We start from the raw sequence: 22,192 nt of genomic DNA on the forward strand, positions 1-22,192 counted from the left end.
TTGGCAACACACAGAATGCAATTCTGTTTTACAATGGCTTTTGTTTCATGGATGTGATAAAATAACAAAATTACAAACTGCATTCTTTATTGTACTCTTCATACAAAAGGTCAACAACAAAATGGTGTAGTGTAAGAAGATTATACAATAAATAGTAAAGCTCAATTCATCTGCATTCAAGTCCTTAATTACACCAACTGTTTTACAATAGGAAACAGTTACCTAGTTATATTGGGCTCTACTTTATGGAATGGAGCTGACACTTCATATCACTCACAAACACTCGCCTGTGCAAAACTTATCCCTACGAAACGCCAATCAAAATTATAGGGAAATAATTTCCAAATTCAATAATTCCTATTGTTTATCAGACTTGTAAATGAATTAGCTTGACCATTTAGAACCCTATTATGACATGATGTACAAATAATAGCTATGAGGGTGAAATACATCGACGATGATAGACAATCTGGCTAAAACCTAGCGATCATTTCGTACAATGATCCAGACTCCTCAAAGATCTCCTAATGTCCACCAATCATACAAAAATGCCATATGTACAAGTATACATGTGAAACATTCATTAGTTTTCAACGTAATATTGTTATTCCAAGATACTAAAACTATAAAATAAAATAAATTAGTCACTCAGAAATAAATATTTATAATTCCAAACCAAATTTCTTTGATCCTATTAATAAAAATAAAACATACCATTTTCTTTGGCATATCTGAAAATACACGTACATAAAAGGACCACTGGCCTTTTAAACTAAAATTTCGGCAGAGGAAAAACAAAATTAGGATTGTCATTACCGGTATAAATTCATATACAGTTTGCCTTAAGAAAAAGGCACCGTTCATATCCAAAGAATTTACATTTCAAATGCCTAAAGTCTAAAACAAACAAAACCCTATAATACTTCAGGTCATTTATAAGGTAAAAGTAAAGTTCATTCATCCTCTTCATCATCATCATCTTCCTCTTCACTTTCACTCTCATCATCATCATCATCTTCAGTGGCAACTGCAGTTTTCAGTTTCTTAGCTCCAAAGTTCCCCTCCTTAAAGGCTTTCATTTCCTGTGGAACCAATTAAATTGTCACAAGATTGCAATAGATCAGTCAATTAAACACTTTCATAATCAATTTTGTCCCCCTCCCCCTCCTTTATTAATTAAAAGAACAAAATGCAAGACAAACCTTCTCATATCTGGCTTTATCATTTTCTGCCATGACTTCATACTTTGCTTTGACCTCAGGTGGTGTGTTACTCCACGCTGCACCAAGTTGCTTTGCAACTTCTCCCACACCCATATCAGGGTTAGCAGCTCGCACTTTTGGTCTTTCATCATTGGAAAACCAAAAGAATGCCGATCTGCGAAATAAATAAAAGTTAATCCTGGTACATTAAGTCATTACTCCTTGTAGTTGAAATATTTAAGAGGCAGAGAGAGGGAAACCTTCAATATAAAATGGTTTAAAATATGAGTGTTAAGGTCCACTATATCAGCAATATTACAATATCTTTGTGGATGGGAATCGTTAGTAATTGGTGTCTATAGAAATGAAGTGGCAAATATAAAATCATAAAAGACAACTTGTTATAATGAAGAACAGGAAGAAATCAGGTGGGTGAAGCGAGGGTGCGAGATATAGGGCGAGAGCATGTTTGTGGGAATGTGCGGAAGATAGGCTATAGATGAGGGAGAGCGTAGGGAAAAACTGTGTAAGATGGTGGATGTTAACATTATGTGCAAAACTAGGTAAATTACACTACTATCTACAAACAAAACTAAAGATAACAGGAGGCAGCTGTCAACCATTTTCATTTTTTATTTCTGACCACCACATTGTTTGCCACAAATCTGAGCTCTCACACATGTTAACACTTTGGCGTACCCCGCAACCTGTTCTCACAAATTAGTATAGTCAATATTGACTTATTAAATAAGTGCATAGGTAACATACTAAACATAATAGATACCCTTAAAAAGCTTCATAGAAAACACCGACCTTACCTAACCTTGTTAGTATGTTAAGATAAGCATCTTATTGCTTCGTAATTACAATTGTTACTTAACCTATTATAGGTATAGGTTAAGTAACAATTGTAATTACGAAGCAATAAGATGCTTATCTTAACATACTAACAAGGTTAGGTAAGGTCGGTGTTTTCTATGAAGCTTTTTAAGGGTATCTCTTATGTTTAGTATATCACCTATGCACGTAGTAAATAAGTCAATATTGACTATGCGAATTTGCGAGAACGGGTTGTACCCCGCGCGCCACCCTTCAATTGTGCGATATGGGACCCAGGGAGTCACGGGAGCGCGCGTAAATTCTGAAAAGTGTATACTCTCCAACTTTGTCACCTTAATTCTCGTCCTACGAGATTAAATTTGGTATCATTGTGTTCGCAATAGAATTCTCTACAGCACTAAATGCATATAAACTCCAAAAGCCCGGCTAATTACCCGCAGCAAACAGAGAAAGTGCGAAGGAGTTACCCAGGAGTGCGCAAACGCGATAAAATGTTTTCACTATTTTCACTCTGGTCACCTCAATTTTTGTCCTAGGTCTTTCATTTTGGTCTCAATGGGTTCGCAATAGAATTCACTAGAGGAACATTAGCATATAAAATAAAAAACCTGGTCACGCTCCAACCGCCGACGAGTTGAAGACGGGCCACGCGTTAGCCGCGAGTGAGCTATCAGACGCCTTCCAGCTACACTCCCAATTCCCTTCCCTTTCAAGCCTTTCTTTCACAATTTTCTTCCTGGAAGGGCCTTGTTCATGATCACTATCCATCGTGGAGTAAGCGTAGATAGTTTCTAAAGCTGCAGTAAGAAATATAGCCACGGAAAATAGACGAAATGTTCACACGTTTGAGATGTGAGGGGAGGCGACATTGGTCACAACAGTGGAGCGAAAAGAATGGGCCAACATCGTGTGCCAAGCCACCTGAGGGCCACGAGGCTCAACAAAGAAAATTGGAAGACATCGGCGCACATTTTAAAACCAGTCCCAAAAAAATCGGATAAAAACCTGATTTTTGGCGATTATTTAAAGTGGATGACGCAACGCTGCGTCATCCCCGGTATTACCGCCAGTTAACGGATGACGCAATGCTGCGTCATGCCCGAGCGAAAGTGTTAAACTATATACTCTGATATTTATAGTGGCTGTAATTACAAAATCAGGTATATATTATAATACAATACTTTGCTTATAATAAAATAAGTGTAGACAAGCTAATTATGTGTAAATAATGAAGGGAAGGGGAGAACAAGACTGATAATGAGTGAGGCAATGCTGGCCGCCACTTCACTCCCTGAGGACCTGTGGTCGAAAATTGTATGTACACGATTTTTAGTTTCTTCTCCAGTAAATAAGTAGAATAAGAGTGCAAGAGCAAGAGTGCACAAGAGACCAAAGGAGCAAGTATGTAATTAACAAAAAGCACCAAGCCAGGGAGACTATGTAGCAGCAAAGGAGCAAGAACAAGCAAGAAAGCAATAGCAAGAGAAAGTGAGAGCGTTAGATGTGAGAGAGACACACACACATAGATAAAGAGCTAGAGATGCGAAGTTTTTTCATGGTACAGATGGAAATATTTTTATATTCTTACAAGTTAAATTAAAATTGAGAAAACTACTCATAAAATAATTACTTCTAACAATTAAATTTATTGGTCGAATTGATAATTATGTGGGGTATCATCACACCTAAAAATATTTAAAAATCTAATTTTTTGTACCATTTTTTATATTTTCCTTCAATTACTATATTTTTCATTTTCAAAACCGTACAAGTAAACAACTTATAAATAAGCGGGGGTGGGGGGGGGGGGTGGGGGGGGGGAGGGGGGTTAACAAACCAAAATTTCAGGAACTGAATTCAATAGCAGAATTTAACCACGAAATTGCATACAGTACTGTATATCCACATAAGTATTTTAATATTTTCCCACATTATTAACCTGTCTGCAAAATAGAAATTTGATTACTTTATCTCAAATATTTGAAGACCTCTGTGAATGTTGTTAAGATACACCACATATAAGTACATATCTGCCAGATATTGTGCGCTAACAGAAAATATTGATCACTCATAACTAAATTAACACTTTCGCCCGGGCATGACGCAGCATTGCGTCATCTGTTTACTGGCGGTAATACCGGGGATGACGCAGCATTCCGTCATCCACTTTAAATAATCGCCAAAAATCAGTTTTTTATCCGATTTTTTTTTTGCGGCTAACGCGTGGCCCGTCTTCAACTCGTCGGCGGTTGGAGCGTGACCATGTTTTTTATTTTATATGCTAATGTTCCTATAGAGAATTCTATTGCGAACCCATTGAGACCAAAATGAAAGACCTAGGACGAAAATTGAGGTGACCAGAGTAAAAATAGTGAAAACATTTCATCGCGTTTGCACGCTCCTGGGAAACTCGTTCGCACTTTCTCTGTTTGCTGCGGGTAATTAGCCGGGCTTTTGGAGTTTATATGCATTTAGTGCTGTAGAGAATTCTATTGCGAACACAATGATACCAAATTTAATCTCGTAGGACGAGAATTAAGGTGACAAAGTTGAAGAGAGTATACACTTTTCAGAATTTACGCGCGCTCCCATGACACCCTGGGTCCCATATCGCACAGTTGAGGGGTGGCGGGCGGGGTGCGCGAAAGTGTTAATACCACCCAATAAAAATAATTTTTTTGTTTTTGTATTGGGATGGAGTTGGGTTTTGCTGTTCTCATTATACAATATGTCTACTTATGAAATTATATTATAATGAAATAAGCATCCTCAAATAATTTTAATGTATTTTAGTAAATAGAAAAAAAAAATACACCTGCAAATGGCAGATTTACTGTAGTAGTTACCTGTCCTCAGAGACAAAACCTGCTCCCGGTAATATATTTACAACAACTACATAACTAGTGCTATTATGCACTCTGTCCATGGTTAGGTTGATGTCTGGTTACACTAATACAGTGTAATATTGTCCAAAATGTTCAATATGAAATTTGAAAACTATTTAAGTGTACCCTTTAATTTCATATACAGAAAACCAAATTCTTAACACTGAAAAAACTTTGTTCAGCATATACTTGTTATATTTTTAACCAACGATTTATAATACAATCAAGTTATATCTTGAGAATAATCTCAATTTAGGACAAAGGTTCACTGCCAGTTTATAAGTAGACTATTACTGGAACCATAATATGCTTTCAGACTATCACAAATATCTAGATAATTATCCAGGTGATTTAACAGGGGTGGTTGATTGCTCCTGGTTATGGATTTGCTCTGAAGACAGGCTCAGTAGTTAACAATACATAGAGTACTCATACTTACAGAGCTCTCTTGGGAGCATTGGGGTCCTTACGATTACGCCTTTTTCGTGTGGCACGAGCCTGACGAGGTCCTCTGTATCCTCGCATCTCTGTGTCATAGCGAGTTTTGTCTTTTTCAGCCATGTCATAGAACCGTTGTTTCTCTTTGTCAGTCATGGTCTGTAAATGAACATTTTGTTCCAGTTTGTACTACATAAATTACACATTTTATTTTTGCTTAAGGTAAATGTACAAGCAAATGGTATAAATTGGATTTTTTATTATATTGTGTTGATAATGAGGTAATGTCATTAATAACCTTAAAGTCAGTATAATAATTTATTATAATTCAATTCAATATAATCATTGCTGAACATATAAATAACCATGAACTAATTATCAATAAAGAACCAAACCAGGTTTTCTACATGATACTGCAGATAATTAAGTTTTTTTTAATAAGAACAAACTTTTAAATACCATACTGGAAAAGCAAATAATTAATTTCATAATTAGTATGCACATTTTGGTGTTTGAAATGAATTACATCAAACTTAAACCCCAGATGTGTACAAATGTCTATGGGGTGGCATGTTGTCATCACCTGTGAAGACAGCATCTATAGTCTGACCAAAAAAATATAGCAAAATACATTCCCTATACTGTATATGCCCTAATACAGTAAACAACACTTTTAAGTACCAAAAGTTTAAACTTAAATTGATGACTTTCATTGTCCCCAAGAGAAAGTGCAGATATTAAGCATAAAATGAGTCTGCACGCAAACACGACCAAAAATGAGAACTGCTTCTTTGATAAATAATTTTAATTACTGGCTGACCTATCTCTAACTTATCACCACCACCACAATCTCACCTTCCAGCGATCAGCACACTTGCGAGAAAATTCTGAGAAAATCACATTTTCATCGGGATGTTTTTTCTTATGCTCTTCTCGACAAGTTTGTACAAAAAAGGCATAGGCGGACATCCGCCCACGAGGTTTAGTATCTACTAATTTGGCACGTGGCATGATGCTGTAAAGGACAAGATAATCAGACAATTAGTAACTTAATTTAATAGACAATTCTTTTTAATTCAAATATATATACAGTATATCCAAGACAGAAAATGCAATTCAAACAACTCATTTCTGTACTTTATTATAATTTGTACCAATAATTTCAAATGTCTTGATACAGGGCCCGATTTATTCAACCTGTCAAAAAATATAGCACAGTATAATATTTCTATACTGTATCTACAATGATTGAACGGCATGTACAAAATATGGGCTGGAGGCCGCAGAGAGTATACATTTGGTACTAATAATGTTGTAGTAGACCCGAGAGAGAATGGAACACTCAAAAACTTAACTTTTCCTAAGCAAAGTATAGTACAATTCACTGGTGCATCCCCACCTGGACTTTGATCTAAGTACAGCAACCTCACCTTCATAAGGATATATCTGCTTTGGGGAAAGTTCAACACAAGAGCGACAAAAATCATCCCAGAAATAAGTAAACTTTCATACCAGGAACAGCTAAGGACCACAGGACTGATAATACAGATGATGAGTCACAATAACATGGCTTGAAGATATGAGAACTAAACCACATATCAGAAAATGAGGAGACAACGACGTTTCGGTACATCCTGAACCATTATCAAGTCAATTGTGATAATGGTCCATTATCTAGTCGATTGTGACAATCGACTTGATAATGGCCCAGGACGGACCAAAACGTTGTCTCCTTATCTTCTGGTTTGTAATGTAGATCTCGTACAGTATATCATAAATACGTACATTTAAACACGTCATCTCAAACACTTAAGATACTGAGCAGGTTGAAGGATATTAATCCAGGCCTACCTGCTAAACCCATAAAAGCCAAGACATTACTTCAGTTCAAAATCCAGATGAAAAAAATCCTCAAACAATGAGGGGCCCTTTGATAAGCCATTGACTTCCTGTCCAATCAAGTACTCCTGGTTTACCTGAAGAGAGTCTCGGGAATTCTTCTACATCCCAAGCCCAGCCTGGGGTCAGGCTCGGCTTGTAATAAATTGGTCCAACAAACTATTGCTTGCAGCTGCCCATAAGCCCACATATACCCTACAGCTCGGTTGGTTCAGTACTTCTTGCAAGAACTTAATTTGTTCTTGAATTAGTCCACCTTTGTTCTGCAATACTTCTAAATGCTTGCTGGGAGAGTACTGAACAGCCGTGGACCTCTGATTTCAGTGTTCTCTGTACCTATAGCATCCCTACTCCTAATTGGCTCTATGCTACATATCCTTCTGTACTTTTTGCTCTAGTATGTTGTTATTTTGCTGTGCAAATTTGGGACTTGGGCTTCCAGTATCTTCCATGCATATTTTGTCATACCTCTCATCTCCTTTCCAATGAGTAAATCTTTAGAGCTTTGAGATGGTCCCAGTAAGTAATTTATTGTGTGTGTGTGCAGTATACGTTCTCTGTATTTCCTATATTTCACCAATTTCTCTTGCTCTGAAAGGGAAAGTGAGTGATGTGCAATACTCTAGATAGTGATTTCATTAGTATTAGCATTGCTGTGTGATCCCTGGACCCCCATACTCCATCCTATCATTTTCCTGCCTGCCATTATATTTACTCGGTCATATTCATTAAATGTCAGGTCGTCAGACATAATTCCCAGCGGCCAGATTCACGAAGCAGGTACGCAAGTACTTACGAACGTGTACATCTTTCCATAATCTTTGACAGCTTTGGTTACATTTATTAAACAGCTTACAAGCATGAAAACTTCCCAAACAACTGTTGTTATTGTTATAAACGGCCTCCTGGTGTTTCGGAGCACATTAACTGTTTAATAATTGTAAACAAATGCAAAGATCACCAAAGATTGAGAAAAGATGTACAGGCTCGTAAGTGCTTGCGTAACCCTTTCGTGAATCCGGCCCCAGATCTTTAACATGTTGTTATCCTTGTATAATTAAGGGGCCTGGTGATTGAGGAGTATTTTACCAAATATGAAATATAGTGAAAATTTTTAAACAAATCTCCCGTTATTTGGCATCAGCATCGTAAAATTTTCATACCAATGTTAAAAAATGGATATTTTACAATTTTATTTTTTAAATAAATGCGTGCACGATGGGCGGCAACAGGTACTGATAACAATAACACCTATTTTCTGGCAATCGGGAATAGAGATGCAAGCACCTGTCCGATGCACAAAGAAGAAACGTAGTAGTAAGGAGGGTCCACAAAGTGTACATGCAGCTGGTGCCATCTGGAGGGCTAGATTTCACACACATTAATGAGTTAGCATGTTGTTATGCTGTATTTTATTATATAACATTTAAGTACATTGCCCAATGGCAATATTTCTAATGTTCCTTTGTACGAAAAGCTGACAACCACTTTTTTTTCTCCTTTAATTTTATTTGGATTTTGTTGTAACTTCTACATTCCTGTAGAATGCATATCCAGCACTAAGCATGTGAAGTTGGAAAGAAATTGGTCAACATGTTCACCACAGGTGGCAAAGTTGTGACTTATTATTTTGGGGGCCAATTTATTTACAGATTTCAAAGTACTGTATTCTCTTTTGTCTCTTTAGGTGGTATTGATGAATGAGGACCAGATGAGGGCCTTATCACTTATATATGGGCAATAAAGTTAGTGCAATATGTTATCCCTAACCTATCCTTATATTTTTTTTTCAGGGGTTATTTTTTCTAGACTTCATTTCAACACACATTGACCTACAACTTTCACATGTTCGGGTACAAATGCCAAGCAATGTTTATTAAAACATACAAGAAAATGCATTAATTAGAACAACCATATTCACTGTCGACAACTTTAACTTCAATTATCTCTTAAAAAAGGAATTTCAACTTTGAGATACTTTTAAAAATATCAGTTTCTGACCAATTATCACAATTTTTACATATATGCAACGTTCATAATTATAAGGTATTCTAAGAATCGTTTAGTCAAAGCCATAACGTTTCGAGTTATACATTTTTTGTGTGTAAATTATGTACATATTTGGATGGCCACATTGAAAAAATGTTTTACAGTAAACTATACTCTCAAAGAACATTTTGTCCTTAGATTCGTGAACGTTATATGCCATTCTGAAACCATAGCGAATAAAATAAAAATTGGTGACAGTTTTACTATTTTTAAAGCTAATTTGAAATTGTATTTTTTGTTTTTTTCTAATTTGTTTCTGTTCATAGTATGATGTTGATCCATTAGGAAAAGTTGGAGCATTTACCATGGAAAAAAAAAAAGTGTGCATGAGGAAATTTCGGAGCAGTCACCGGGCCCCTTAAGTATGTCATGTACCCTGTTTTGTTTAAGTTTGCCGTTTCCACCATACGTAAGTACCTGGAATTTATCCCTGTTAAACATGTTATTTTCTGTTGCCCAATCAAAGACTATTAATATCGCCTTGTAATTTTTCAGTGTCTTCCACAGAGGAAATTTTCATGCTGATTTTCACATCAGCAAAGAATGAGACAAAGCTGTGACCAGTATTTGTCTATATCCAAGATATATGTAAATACAGTGTATAAGTAAATATATGTATTAAATTAGCATAAAGACACTATTTACTGTTAAGCCTAAGATTGCTTAGAATAATGATTAGCCTCTTTTAGTTTGTTATGTATGCTCTTTTGAATTTCAATAGTACATGGACTTCACAGGACAACAGCCCATATGTAGTACATTCTAGTCATATAAACAATAGGTGCAATTCGTTTTTGAGAACGGACAGATATTTTTCTTAAAAGAGGAGACTATTGTAACAATTAGAAGAGGTACATTATGACAACTACATTTGTGTGATTACAGCCAAATTCAATGGGACATATGTTTTTTGCAACAAGACTATACTATACTTCACTAAAATAGATTTAATATTTTAATTATAAAGTATAGTCCTGCAATTAAATGTTGAACTATTAATGAACAATGTCAAGTCAAGCTTAAAAAAAGTGTTTCTGCACTCCAAATGACCAAAAAAATTTACCCGGCAAATATTCCAGGTACTGTATGTGAAAATTAGATACTTGAGATTGTTGCTAATGAGTTCAACATCTATTGCATAATTAATAAATCTGAAGCTATATTAGGAATAGATTCAGATATATTAAAAAATAAAAAAAAAAAAATAATAAAAAAAGAGAAAAAGTCAAAACAGGGAATGGAAAGCTTGACCTACATGCAACAATCAACCAAGTATCTAGATGAGCAGAAGCTCTTGCTTTGTAAGTATTGTAAGTAGCAAGTGATGTATCTTATAATTGGTGTAACGCAAGGGTCTGTAGTCAATAAAGTAATGTGGATCAGACGTGGGGTTTCCTTCAAGCCTAAGCGTAACAAAGTTATGCTCAAACTTGGTTGTCAAGGAAGGACGCATTACAAACTACAATGTGTTACAAATTAAAATAATTTAAGGATGATTAAATGACTTAAATAATGTTATGGGAAAATTTATTATGAAAGATAAGCCCTCAATATATTTAATAATAGGAAATAATATTTATTAAATGTAGTAAAGTGAATAAACTTTATTAACTACTTCATAGCCTAACTAAATTTTAAAAGCATTGCAGCCTTCCTGTATTATGTTTTTATTTCCCAACACAAGAGCACTGAGGGTAATGTTTATTTATTTATTTATTTATGCATATACAAGAATGTACATAAGGAATGTGAGGATACAATTATGGTAATTACAGTCTTGTAAAGCCACTAGCATGCGCAGCGTTTCGGGCAGGTCCTTAATCTAATGTTAATGTAAAATAATCTAATGTTAATGTAATTAACATTACACAATGTTAATACCATTAAGTATTCTGTACAAAGCAAAAAAACAAAAATAGTATATATGCATTGTTTTTTAATCAATTTATAAATAAGGCCTTTGATGCAAGATTATCATCACCTAAAGCTAATTACAGTGATGAACTTTCATGAGTCATTTGATGAAGGTGGAGGAGGGAAACCCCCCAAAATTTGCCAAGTGGCCATGGAGGCCTATGCTGGCCCCAGCCTACCAGGCCAGGAACTTGGCCACATTGGTCATGCCTTCACCACTTCTGTCCATCATATTCTGAGACGACCACAAAAATCTGAAATGTTACATCGTGTCCTAATTCCTGCCTAGAGCCTTCCCCCGTCCAAACTTCAACTCTCATAATTGAATCATTTTGGATTCAATATGATTCCCAACATCAAATATAAGAGTTTAATTAAGGTGTTTGTAGTAATTCACGTGATGGAAATGGGTCACAAATGGGAGAAATAATGGGGTGGAGGCGACGAGGCGGCCCGCGTGGCCACACATCCGAACACGGTTCCCCAGATCAACACCATAACTCCGCCAAGGTTCACTTCCATTCACCACTATCCTGAAATTTCAAGTTGGCTGGCCCAGGTCTGGGGGTCAGCTGGGCCCCTTAACCTCACGCCCGGGGGGCCCCTAGTCTCTCCACCTCCACTCGACCCAACCCTCATTTTCACCATAATTAAAAATAACTCTGCTCACAGGGCCTGCACTTTGTTTTATGGCTGCCATTGCAAGGCTTTAAGAGGACGCTCTTTAAGTTTTGTCATTTTCTAACGAGGACAAACCCAATTAAGAGGCCCACTTGGCCGCCTGGCGAGGCCGTGGCCCAGGAGAGGCGAAATATGGCGGTAATAACACAGAACACACCCAGATATGGCTCAAAATACTTCACCTGTGGAAGGGTAGACTTTAACGCTAAGGCTCCACGGGTGAGTCGACGGCGTTCTTCCATAGAGAAAGCATAGGAAGGCAATCTCGCCACGCGATTGGTCTATTTTGTGTTTCCCGCAAAAATTGGCCAATCCGGCGGCAGGTTAGTTGACCGGTATGTAGAAAAACTGGCCAATCTAAACTCTGAAATTTTGGAAGAGTTGACAAGCGCAGTTTTTGTGGCTGGTGGAGATAATATTTCCTTGTGCGAGGACAGTACACAGTGTTTTATATTATAGTCATTACATAAGATGAATATAAATCACATGTTAACTAACTAACTGGTGATATATGGGAAAGAATGGACACTACTGCTGTGTTTAATGCATACAAGATAATAATAAGCTGCTTACTTTACCGGCCGCCTTAACCAATCCTCGTCCTCGTACTTTACCATTTAGGTAGTACTGTGACCCAAAAGTCTTAAGAACAATCATAATGTCATGTATTAAATAAAAACCCCTAATATCGCAATAACGAAATAATAACAAGTAGTAAAGTAATGGTATTTGTTTATAGAAATATATTTTATAATAGTGAAAGTATAGAATAGGTGACGGGTAGCAGCTGATGCAGCATTACTGGAACTAGGAGTAAACAGATGTGAAAGGGAAAGCGGAGGATGGTGTTGTGTCAAACTGTGGTCCCTGGGCTGGTGTTGTCGCTCCTCCCTGTCACTCTCACCTCTCCTCTCCTGCCCGCTGCTCCCTCCACCTCTCACTCTCGCCTCACAACTCTCCCGCTCGCCCAGCTAATAGAACCCTTCCCATTCTAAGGTTTTTAATTCAAGTGAAACTCGTATACTAACCGAGATAACCTACGTTGGATGTCGGTCATTTTAAAGGCATTAAATGTTGGCTACAAGGACGCGTATTGCGGTGTTAACTCTATTTCGAGATTGAAAGCCGATTGTAACCGCCGTGCGCGCACACAAGTCTTCGGAACCCGAGGACAGCAAATTTGTCAAGGTGAGAGGCGGCCTTGTTTCTCTAGCTTCCTCCAGATACCTGTTACCAAGGAGGAAGTATTGTGTGTGGCAAGTAAAGCGAGCCGCCAGTGGCGCAGTTTAGGTTGTGTGTGTATTCCAGAAGGCAGGGCAGGGGCAAGGGTAGAAGGGTGGGGCAGGGCAAGAACTAGGCTGGAAGGCAGGGCGGGGCTTGGTCACAAGGGTGGGCAGGGCAGGGGTTAGGCCTGAAGACAGGGCAGGACGGGTTAGGCCAGAGGGTAGGGCAGATCAGGACAGGCACCAGTTCATTGGGCAGGACACAACATGATGCAGGTTTGAGGGCAGGGCAGGGCAGGACAGGTTAGGGCCAGGCTGGGCTGGCTAGATTGGACTTGGACAAAGGTTAGGACCATGCTAGCCAGACTGGACAAAGGTTAGGGCCATGCTGGCCAGGCTGGACAAAGGTTAGGGCCATGCTGGCCAGGCTGGACAAAGGTTAGGGCCATGCTGGCCAGGCTGGACAAAGGTTAGGGCCATGCTGGCCAGGCTGGACAAAGGTTAGGGCCATGCTGGCCAGGCTGGACAAAGGTTAGGGCCATGCTGGCCAGGCTGGACAAAGGTTAGGGCCATGCTGGCCAGGCTGGACAAAGGTTAGGGCCATGCTGGCCAGGCTGGACAAAGGTTAGGGCCATGCTGGCCAGGCTGGACAAAGGTTAGGGCCATGCTGGCCAGGCTGGACAAAGGTTAGGGCCATGCTGGCCAGGCTGGACAAAGGTTAGGGCCATGCTGGCCAGGCTGGACAAAGGTTAGGGCCATGCTGGCCAGGCTGGACAAAGGTTAGTGCCATGCTGGCCAGGCTGGACAAAGGTTTGGGCCAGGCTGGACAAAGGTTAGGGCCATGCTGGCCAGAGGATAGGACAATGCTGGGCTGGGCTGGCTAGACTGGACAAGGGCTGAGGCAGGGCTTGGTCCAGCCCTAATATGGTTCCTGTCACACCCTGCACTAGCCCCCCTCTAGCCAAGTCTGGTCTGATCCTAGCCTCTGCCTGGCCTGACCCGATTCGATCCTAGCCCCAGCCCTGCCCTATAATATGGTACCTATAACTTTGTAGTTATGTCACAGTTTATTAATTATTTGTTACCCAGCTGATCAGCCATTGCAGAATATTTTGCATAACTCAAATATATGAGCTAAAAGACTGTCCTATATTATGTCATCTGTAAGTCAGACAAGGAATTAATATATTTTGCATTACTTGTGAATAATTATCATGAAGAGGTGATTTGGTTTATGAAAGTGTGGTATTGAAAAAGTGGTTTGTTTGTCAAGTTTCTAAGAGTTTGTGTTCTGGCATACTGTGTAGCTATAGCATAATTGTTCTTTTCAGATTACGGTCAAAATGAATGGATTAAGTACAGAGGAGGACTCGGGGTCACAACATGATCAAGTGTGCTGTTTAGTTGATGCTGGGGAGCGGTGCACGCAGTTGGCAGGGAATGCAGCATACAATAAGCGAATACAAAAAACGGTAGCACAGAGAAAGTTACGTCTTCATATGGATTCGGCGGTAAGGTCATATTGACAGTGCAATTGGAGTTTCTTTTTTTTAGGTGAATTTCAGTTGAAGCCAAATGATTTTTCTGTACAGTAAATATGTAAAGTATAATGCATTACCCACTTATTAAATACAGAACTGTATATGATAATTTTAGGTAATCAAGCTAAGTAGTAGAAAAATCATTAGAATGCAAAGTATTTTAATGTATCGTGAACTACATACAGTGGTCCATATATTAGAGGGTGACAAGTATTAAAAGGAAAATGTAACGAGGTCAGAGGACCATTTAGTGTGTGATTGGCTTTCCATCTTAGTACGTTACTGTCATAAGGGCGGTACAGCACAGTACTGTACTGTACTTCTGTGGGTAGCAAAGACCAGCTTACCCTACTATCTGCCTTTATTAGTAAAATACTATAAATTAATTGGATGTATTGTAGGAGCAGCAGCTGTTAATACATGTACAGTATTACTTTATATTAAGATTACAGTATCTTTTAATTTGCATGGCAAATTTTCTTTAAAATTGGGAAGTGGACAGGTGTAGATAAAAACATTGTTACACTTTACAGTCAAGCCACAACTATATTTGTGAATATCACAAAGGAGTCATACAAAGTGTCAGAGTTAAACGTAAGCGACGGGATTCGGAGGAAGACTCTGGTGAATTTGATGGAGACCATCCAGAAGTGGAGCTGTATAATTTGCAGGTTAGTTTTTTACACTTATTGCTTTTGCACTTCTGACTTTTTTCTTCTTAGTATTTGAATTACTTTATTATTGTTTCTTGGTTACTAGGCAAAATTTTCCAAGGGGCCTGACTGGCATTTTTCCAGATAATTTGGAGAGAGCCACGAGTTACTAAAGTTATTTGCTAAAAGTTTAATGTCAGACACCTTGTTTCTCCTTATCCCTTTGTTTTAAATGGTTTTATAACTCCACTATAATACTTCAGGCTGATATTGTACTGTGTTTGCATTATTGTGCTGACACTTTTTAGATCTTTAACCTTCTAATTTCACTCTGAATGCTGATTCTGTGTTCATTTTAAGGTCAGTCCTTCTGAACTGAAGTACAGTAGTTGGTATTTACCAAATGTTGAATGTCAGGTTATTTTCCAGTATCCATAGTGTCTTCCACTAAAGCAATTGTAATGTTTATTTTTGTGTCATGGGCACATGATGGCACAAAACTGGGTTGTGTTCCGGTCCTGATTTGATCTGAGAACGAGTGTAATTGTGGGAAAGCCATCTGGGAATAATTTGCTTGTTAGAAACTTTAATGTCTTACTTACCTGTTATGCCCTTCATACCTCATTTTGTGTCCTAAAGTATGATTACAGTTCATATATCAAAATGTTTCTACAAAATCTGTGTATGCAACATCTGGTTTTTATTTCAAATGTTACTGTGATTTTTGTTTAGGTACTCGAAAGCTGTGCTGGTATTGTGTAGTTTATCTTGAATAATACTTATAAGTTTGCTTTGTTTCTGTTTTTTCTTCATATTATACAGATTACCCATGGTAGTAGTATTTTGGACCATAGGCCTAAATAAATCCTCTTCCATTCAGTTCATTGTAGACACTCAAAGTAAGGCAGCCTCAAAATCTTTTTAACCCTTAGACAGCAGTTACCTGGAGAGGGTTTCGGGAGTTCTTTTACTCATTGAGCCTAGCCTGGGGCCAGGCTCGACTTGGGTTAACTTGATCCAACAGGCTATAATGTTGGATCGGCCTTGGATAGCTTGGCTTCGAGCGTCCCGCAGGCCCACAGGCCCTACAGCTTGATTGGTCTGGCACTACTTTAAAGAACCTGTCCAAATGCCTCTTGAATATATCCACCTACATGTATGGTATTACATGTATGGTGCAAATATGGATATAAAAGCTTTCTGTGGATGCAATAAAGAAAGTGATAAAACAATCAGTGAAACATTTGATGTTAAAGAGGAAGTGTCAACAAAGTCGAGCACCTGGTGTTGACAAGTGCCAGGCGCAGCCTTGCAGAGCATGTCCACCCAGTTAAATGATAAATATTCACTTCTTTTCATGTTTTTCTTACTTTCTGCATACAAGTTAATAATTCTATAAGAATTGTTGCTTTTTTTTGTGCATAGGTGGGTGTGACCACTTCTCCATAGCTAAAGTCTTAAGGGTTAAATGTAGAAATAATAAATGTAAACCTTCTGTCAAGCGGAAGGTTTGCCATCTGGTTCTTCCTTTATCTTGGGCCTCGTAGCCTGGTGGATAGTGCGCAGGACTCATAATTCTGTGGCGTGGGTTCGATTCCCGCACGAGGCAGAAACAAATGGGCAAAGTTTCTTTCACCCTGAATGCCCCTGTTACCTAGCAGTAAATAGGTACCTGGGTGTTAGTCAGCTGTCACGGGCTGCTTCCTGGGGGTGGAAGCCTGGTCGAGGACCGGGCCGCGGGGACACTAAAGCCCCGAAATCATCTCAAGATAACCTCAAGATATTTTTGCTAAGAAGACATTTGCAGTTATCTTAAAAAGTTTATGTTCACTACATTTTGTTTATTTTTCAACAGGTCAACACATTGAGGAGGTATAAGCGTCATTACAAAATACCAACTCGCCCAGGACTTAATAAAGCACAGCTAGTCGATGTGAGTTTACCACAAATAATTGTGTACTGTTGCATTATAGGCTAGCGATAACTACATTCCCAAACTCATGAAACCTATTTATAAATTTGGAGCAAAACGGTATATTTTTCACTATGAAATGTTCAGACCTTTCCTCGCTGTCTTCTTCATAGCTCAAACTAGGTGAAAATTTTTTATGGCATATTAATTATTTACATTTAAAAGACAAAATTAGGCAAGCATGATTGCTGGACTTAATAAGTTTGGAGTGTAGTTTTCATCCCAATAAATTGGAAGGAAGAAAGTGAGCTAGATAGACTGTATGTATTTTAGTGTGTTTTGGCTTGTTGATTACAGATATGGCCAGGAGAAAGAATGGGCTAATGATGCTACTAAAGCTGCTGCTTCAAGTAATCCAGCAGATTGTCCACTGCCACTCAATGGAAACAAAAACAAATCTATTATCTCATCACCAAGAAGTGGAATAATATCCATGGAAATTTACTTAAGTCAAAGCATTATTAAGTGTTGGATTTGGTATGACGATAGGAAGTAATTGTGACCTGTTTGAGAATTGGTCATACATCTGGAATCATGGATATCTCAAGAGATCTAAGCAGCTGTTATGCTAATCCATCCTTAGTCCCACATACAAAAATTGGTCAAAAAGTTTTGCTATCTGTGTATATAATAATCACAATACCTATTTAATTTTCAAGTCTAACTTAAATGGATGCTACAGTGTTCCTTAAAAAAAAACTACAATCATGGAATTTTTCCGAGTTCTTCTGAAACTGCATTGATATGGTATTTACCTTTGGCCCCTTATAATCCTGAATTTAGTACCAATGGAGATGAGATTCAAGGTTTGAAATAAAGTAAAATGCTGTAACTTTTAGCAAGATTTGAGCTGTTCACGTGTGGTAGAATTGCTTTTAACCACAGTTGTTAACAGCCAAGTCTGACACTATATTTATGTGCTTGCACATAGTCATGAAGTAGGAACATGTGTTTAATGCTGGTCTACAATAATCACATTAATATAGGATCTTGGCAATATGCTCATACTGTGCATTGATCAATTTCCATTGCTATGAAACATTTTGTTAGGAATCAACTTGAAAATGGTCCAGGCCTTGCTTCCTGTGTTGTGGTTAGTGATGCTCCCTCTTATGTTTAATGAAGCCTTCCTTTCCTGTTTCATATTTAACCCAGAAAAGTTTACCTGTTCAATATCAAGATTCCATTACTGTACTTGGATTATAAACTTTTTCAACCCCTTTTTCACTAGAGCCCTTTCATACGTAGTCTGATTTACTATATATTTAACAAGTTTGTGTTGTTTAAAATTAATAGGTCTTTCCTCCTTTCAGATTCTTATGAAACATTTTAAAACTGTTCCAGTAGCCGAAAAGGAGTGCCTTACATATTTCATCTACATGATCAAGGCCAACCGCTCAAAATTTGACCAGAGAAATGGTTCTAGTATTGACTCTGGTTTTTAAACGCGTGCCCTAAGTGGTAAGACATACGAGAACATCATTAAACACAATGAATGTAGACAGGATTTGCAATACTCTATATGCTTTGTCATGGAGAAGTTAATTGGCTTAAAAGTGTGAATCTTTTTTTTGTTTTCAATGGTTCGTTGGCTTTAAAAGTAGGTACATCAGTTAATTTTGCTCTGCCTTATAATTAGATCTACAAATGTATTTTTTAGTAGAACTTCAGTAAGTTTGCTTATAGTGCAGGAGTTGTGTGTAGCTGTCAAAGAAAAATGTGTTGCAAGTTTAATTTTAAAATTTGTACCTCATAGACAGAACAGTATTGTAGCTTTTCTCTTTAAATTGAGATTGTCGTTTTTAATGTCAAAATGAAACTGAAGGTGTACCAAATGTTCAGGTAATTTCACAATCTACTATTATTGTGCTGCTTGTGATAAAAATGTTGTTGTTGCATGTTGCTAAGTAGTGTTCAGTAGCAACCATTATACAATGCGATTCGCTACTACCAGTTTTGAATAACTGGTGAAACTTGTTCCTATATTGTATTATAGTTGACATCTGTTAGTACAGTTCCATTCCAGGATCATTCATGAGCTGTTCATTAACCATTAATGACATTAAGAGCGTGTGAGGAAATTATAGATAGGTGCTTTGTCTTTACATTTTTCCACTTCCTATTTTACTCTTCCCTTTAAAATAATAAATCTTCATATTATGATGACAAATTTTGGGTGCCTGTCCAAGACACCAATGATATTATTTGTTTTAAACTTTGGTGGTCTTTAACTGCTTCTTTACGCTCATGTTGGCCTCCTTGTAGTCATTTGTGACACATTACTGGTATCATTAGAACACATCTGCCACCTTTTAAGTTTGGTTAGGAATTATCCAATTTGGGTTCAGATACAGGTAAATCTGATTTTACATGACATTACTCTGTATATGGATCTATTCGGTGAAAGACTGTGGCAAACTTTGATTGTACAAAGTCAGAATTTTTAGAATTATAAAAATGAACACTTTTGCAGGCCCGGCGGACCACTGCATTGCACCGCAAGGTAGGCCGAGCTTTGCCCGTGAGCACACAACCCAATGTTAAACTCTTTCACTTAATCTTTATACTTACTAATAAGAATAAGCAAAAATTAATTGTTGACGTCATGACCCGAACTGCGTGTGTTGTTTTAATGACTACGTAAACGTCATCACAGCGTCAAAGTGCTGAGTAGATGGATTTTGTCAAATTTTCTTAGGCTGTATTTTTCTCTTGCACATGTATATTATTTTATTTTAGTATTTTAAAGTAACCCGATTCATTATTTCTTAATGTCAGTATAATAGTATTTTTATTATCTTAGATAACAAATATAATTTTTCTTGGCATTATCTATTTTTCATAAAGATCTTGGCACTATATTTATTACATAGATGGATTCTACAGTGTGTCTAGGAACATATCCGTGTTTAAAATCTGAAACATTTCCTTCGGTATACCTGTATTCCTGCTTGAATGGACAGATTCATATCAAGCCATTTGTTAGAAATGTACTTCCATTGCCATGATTTTTTCAACAAACTATGCATTTTATTTTTACAATGGTGAAACGTACATTTATATATTTGACAAATGTTGGGAAAATTATTTTTAATATATATGATTATAACTGTAAGAAATGTCCAAAATTCTTTGAACTGGTGTCGTTTGCAGCTTGAACAAGAACCGAGCCTGGAGCATAGGCATGGGGTTCTGAAGTAGCAGACTTTGCTCAACTCTGAGGGAAGATAACAAAACCTCACATCTGGATAGTTCCTTATTTTTCCTTAGAACATTCATTCCACTGCCATTTATATTTTTGTGACTCGAATGTCTTTCCTGTTTTATCTCGTCTTCTGATCTTATATGTTGATTTTTAGCTCCTTTTAGATCTTTCACATATATCTTTATCCTTGTACAGAATTTTACTGGTACATATGGATTCTAGAATGATTCTATTACTAATTCTTGTCAATTTTTTCAGTCCTTCCCTTACTTCATCCTTATTTATTTTAAATACAGTACTGGTGAGCTGACGCATAAATCTTGCATCTGCACTTCTCACCAGAATTATTCTTTGTACTGCTTTCATTTACTGACAACCTCCATACCGCCATGAATGACCGTTTCCTTACTCTCGTGCCCTTCAGTTCTTTTGGTCACCCTCTCCCTTATTACCTGTTGTATTTCCTCAAAGCTGATTAGAAACTCTTTACCACCTTTGCTTCTATTCCCTTCACATAACTACTTTGTCCTCAATCTATTCTCTGCATTAACTTGACTTGATCTGCTCTTTGACTCATTCATGCAGCAAGAGTGCATTCCTTGGGGGAATTTAGACTGTTCATGCTGTAAGCTTGCAGCACTGATGGATTATGGGAATTCTTAATTTTGATTTACGACTTTCATATAATTTATAAGGGTTCACGTTCTTTAAAATTGTTTTGAATCATATGAGAAATGTTTTTCATTGAAATTATCAAGCTTTTGACATTTATCTGGCTAGTGTTACCTACTAAAGAAATAAGCATTATTACATCATTGATTAGAATTCTGAAACAAGTGGGAGGTGCTGCCCGAGCATCTAAATGGTATTCAGGCGGCCAAGTGAATAACAGCAGATCTGTCCAATGACTTGTGCCCTATAAATGGTGACATAAGCTCTGTGAATGGTGCATTGCTCCCCTCATCTGGATCACTGGCCACAGGTGGTGGTCTATGCCTTTTACCTGCCCATATGAAAAGAATCTTGTATACGGTTGCTGTGGGGTTGACTGCTTCTGGGACTAATGCTGTCAGCATTTGTCAAAGCTGAATATGTAAAAAAAAAAAAAAAAAATCAGAAAATTAAGCTTAAAAGTATGTCCTGTAATCACTAGATACCTATATATTTCCTGTTGGGTAAAGTTAGTGAAATAATGTATTGTCCTCTTTATAAATGTGTCACTCAAAGATGGTTAAACGAGGTGCTGTTTTTATTCCTTTATTAGTTGCCATCAATCATTATTGTTGAAAAAGATAAGAAACAGTAGAGCTGGCTAATGTTTTGCTCTGTTGCTGATCTGGTTCTGTTGACACCAACCAAGGATGTAAAGGCAAAAATGTGTAGACATTTGTGACTGCTGAATACCACCACATGTTCAATCCTGGCAAATGTGCTGAAGTTACTGCCTCTGAATCTGTAAAATGCAGCGGCTGTGTTAATTTCTATAATTTAATGTTTTTATTTAGATACCTTTACATTTTATTACATAGCCTTCGTGGTTTGGTGCCTTCTTTTTTTTTTTTTTTTTTTTTTTTTTTGATAATTACTTACTTTACATTTTATGTATCTTATTGATTTTATGCTTTAAACTGCTATATAGTCTTTTATAATGTATCTCATATTGTTGGCAAATAAAAACTAACTTATCTAT

General features: G+C 37.4%; 2 protein-coding genes across 3 annotated transcripts; one reads left to right on the forward strand and one right to left on the reverse strand.

The window, feature by feature from the left end:
* Window positions 1–70: 70 nt before the first annotated feature.
* Window positions 71–12,540, reverse strand: Dsp1 (Dorsal switch protein 1). Of its 2 annotated transcripts, none has more exons than XM_069327152.1 (5): window positions 12,482–12,540; window positions 6,221–6,380; window positions 5,367–5,524; window positions 1,203–1,377; window positions 71–1,082 (listed from the first exon to the last, which is right to left on the reverse strand). In XM_069327152.1, exons 1-5 carry the CDS (start codon window positions 12,523–12,525, stop codon window positions 954–956), a joined length of 666 nt encoding a protein of 221 aa, XP_069183253.1. In that variant the 5' UTR covers window positions 12,526–12,540; the 3' UTR covers window positions 71–953. The 2 variants fall into 2 exon arrangements, with proteins under 2 accessions (XP_069183253.1, XP_045597273.1); XM_045741317.2 differs by lacking the exon at window positions 12,482–12,540 and adding an exon at window positions 12,091–12,231.
* Window positions 12,541–12,723: 183 nt separating this feature from the next.
* Window positions 12,724–21,648, forward strand: Sap30 (SIN3-associated polypeptide 30). The gene is made up of 6 exons (XM_069327153.1): window positions 12,724–13,096; window positions 14,463–14,642; window positions 15,206–15,343; window positions 17,181–17,258; window positions 18,611–18,758; window positions 19,771–21,648. The coding sequence occupies exons 2-5, from the start codon at window positions 14,475–14,477 to the stop codon at window positions 18,740–18,742; spliced, it is 516 nt and encodes a 171-aa protein (XP_069183254.1). The 5' UTR covers window positions 12,724–13,096; window positions 14,463–14,474; the 3' UTR covers window positions 18,743–18,758; window positions 19,771–21,648.
* The last annotated feature ends 544 nt before the right edge of the window (window positions 21,649–22,192 follow it).

Source organism: Procambarus clarkii, chromosome 19 (assembly GCF_040958095.1).
Source record: "Procambarus clarkii isolate CNS0578487 chromosome 19, FALCON_Pclarkii_2.0, whole genome shotgun sequence".
NCBI classification, from domain to species: Eukaryota; Metazoa; Arthropoda; class Malacostraca; order Decapoda; family Cambaridae; genus Procambarus; species Procambarus clarkii.

Bases quoted from the DNA above. Each gene is read 5' to 3' on its own strand.
- Sap30 (XM_069327153.1), top strand. From the start codon at position 14,475: ATGAATGGATTAAGTACAGAGGAGGACTCGGGGTCACAACATGATCAA. The intron at 15,344-17,180 runs GTTAGTTTTTTA...ATTTTTCAACAG, and splicing joins TGGAGCTGTATAATTTGCAG to GTCAACACATTGAGGAGGTA. The intron at 17,259-18,610 runs GTGAGTTTACCA...TCCTCCTTTCAG, and splicing joins ATAAAGCACAGCTAGTCGAT to ATTCTTATGAAACATTTTAA.
- Dsp1 (XM_069327152.1), bottom strand. From the start codon at position 12,525: ATGGTAAAGTACGAGGACGAGGATTGGTTAAGGCGGCCGGTAAA. The intron at 1,378-5,366 runs GTAAGTATGAGT...TTTATTTCGCAG, and splicing joins AATGCTCCCAAGAGAGCTCT to ATCGGCATTCTTTTGGTTTT. The intron at 1,083-1,202 runs GTTTGTCTTGCA...TTGGTTCCACAG, and splicing joins ATAAAGCCAGATATGAGAAG to GAAATGAAAGCCTTTAAGGA.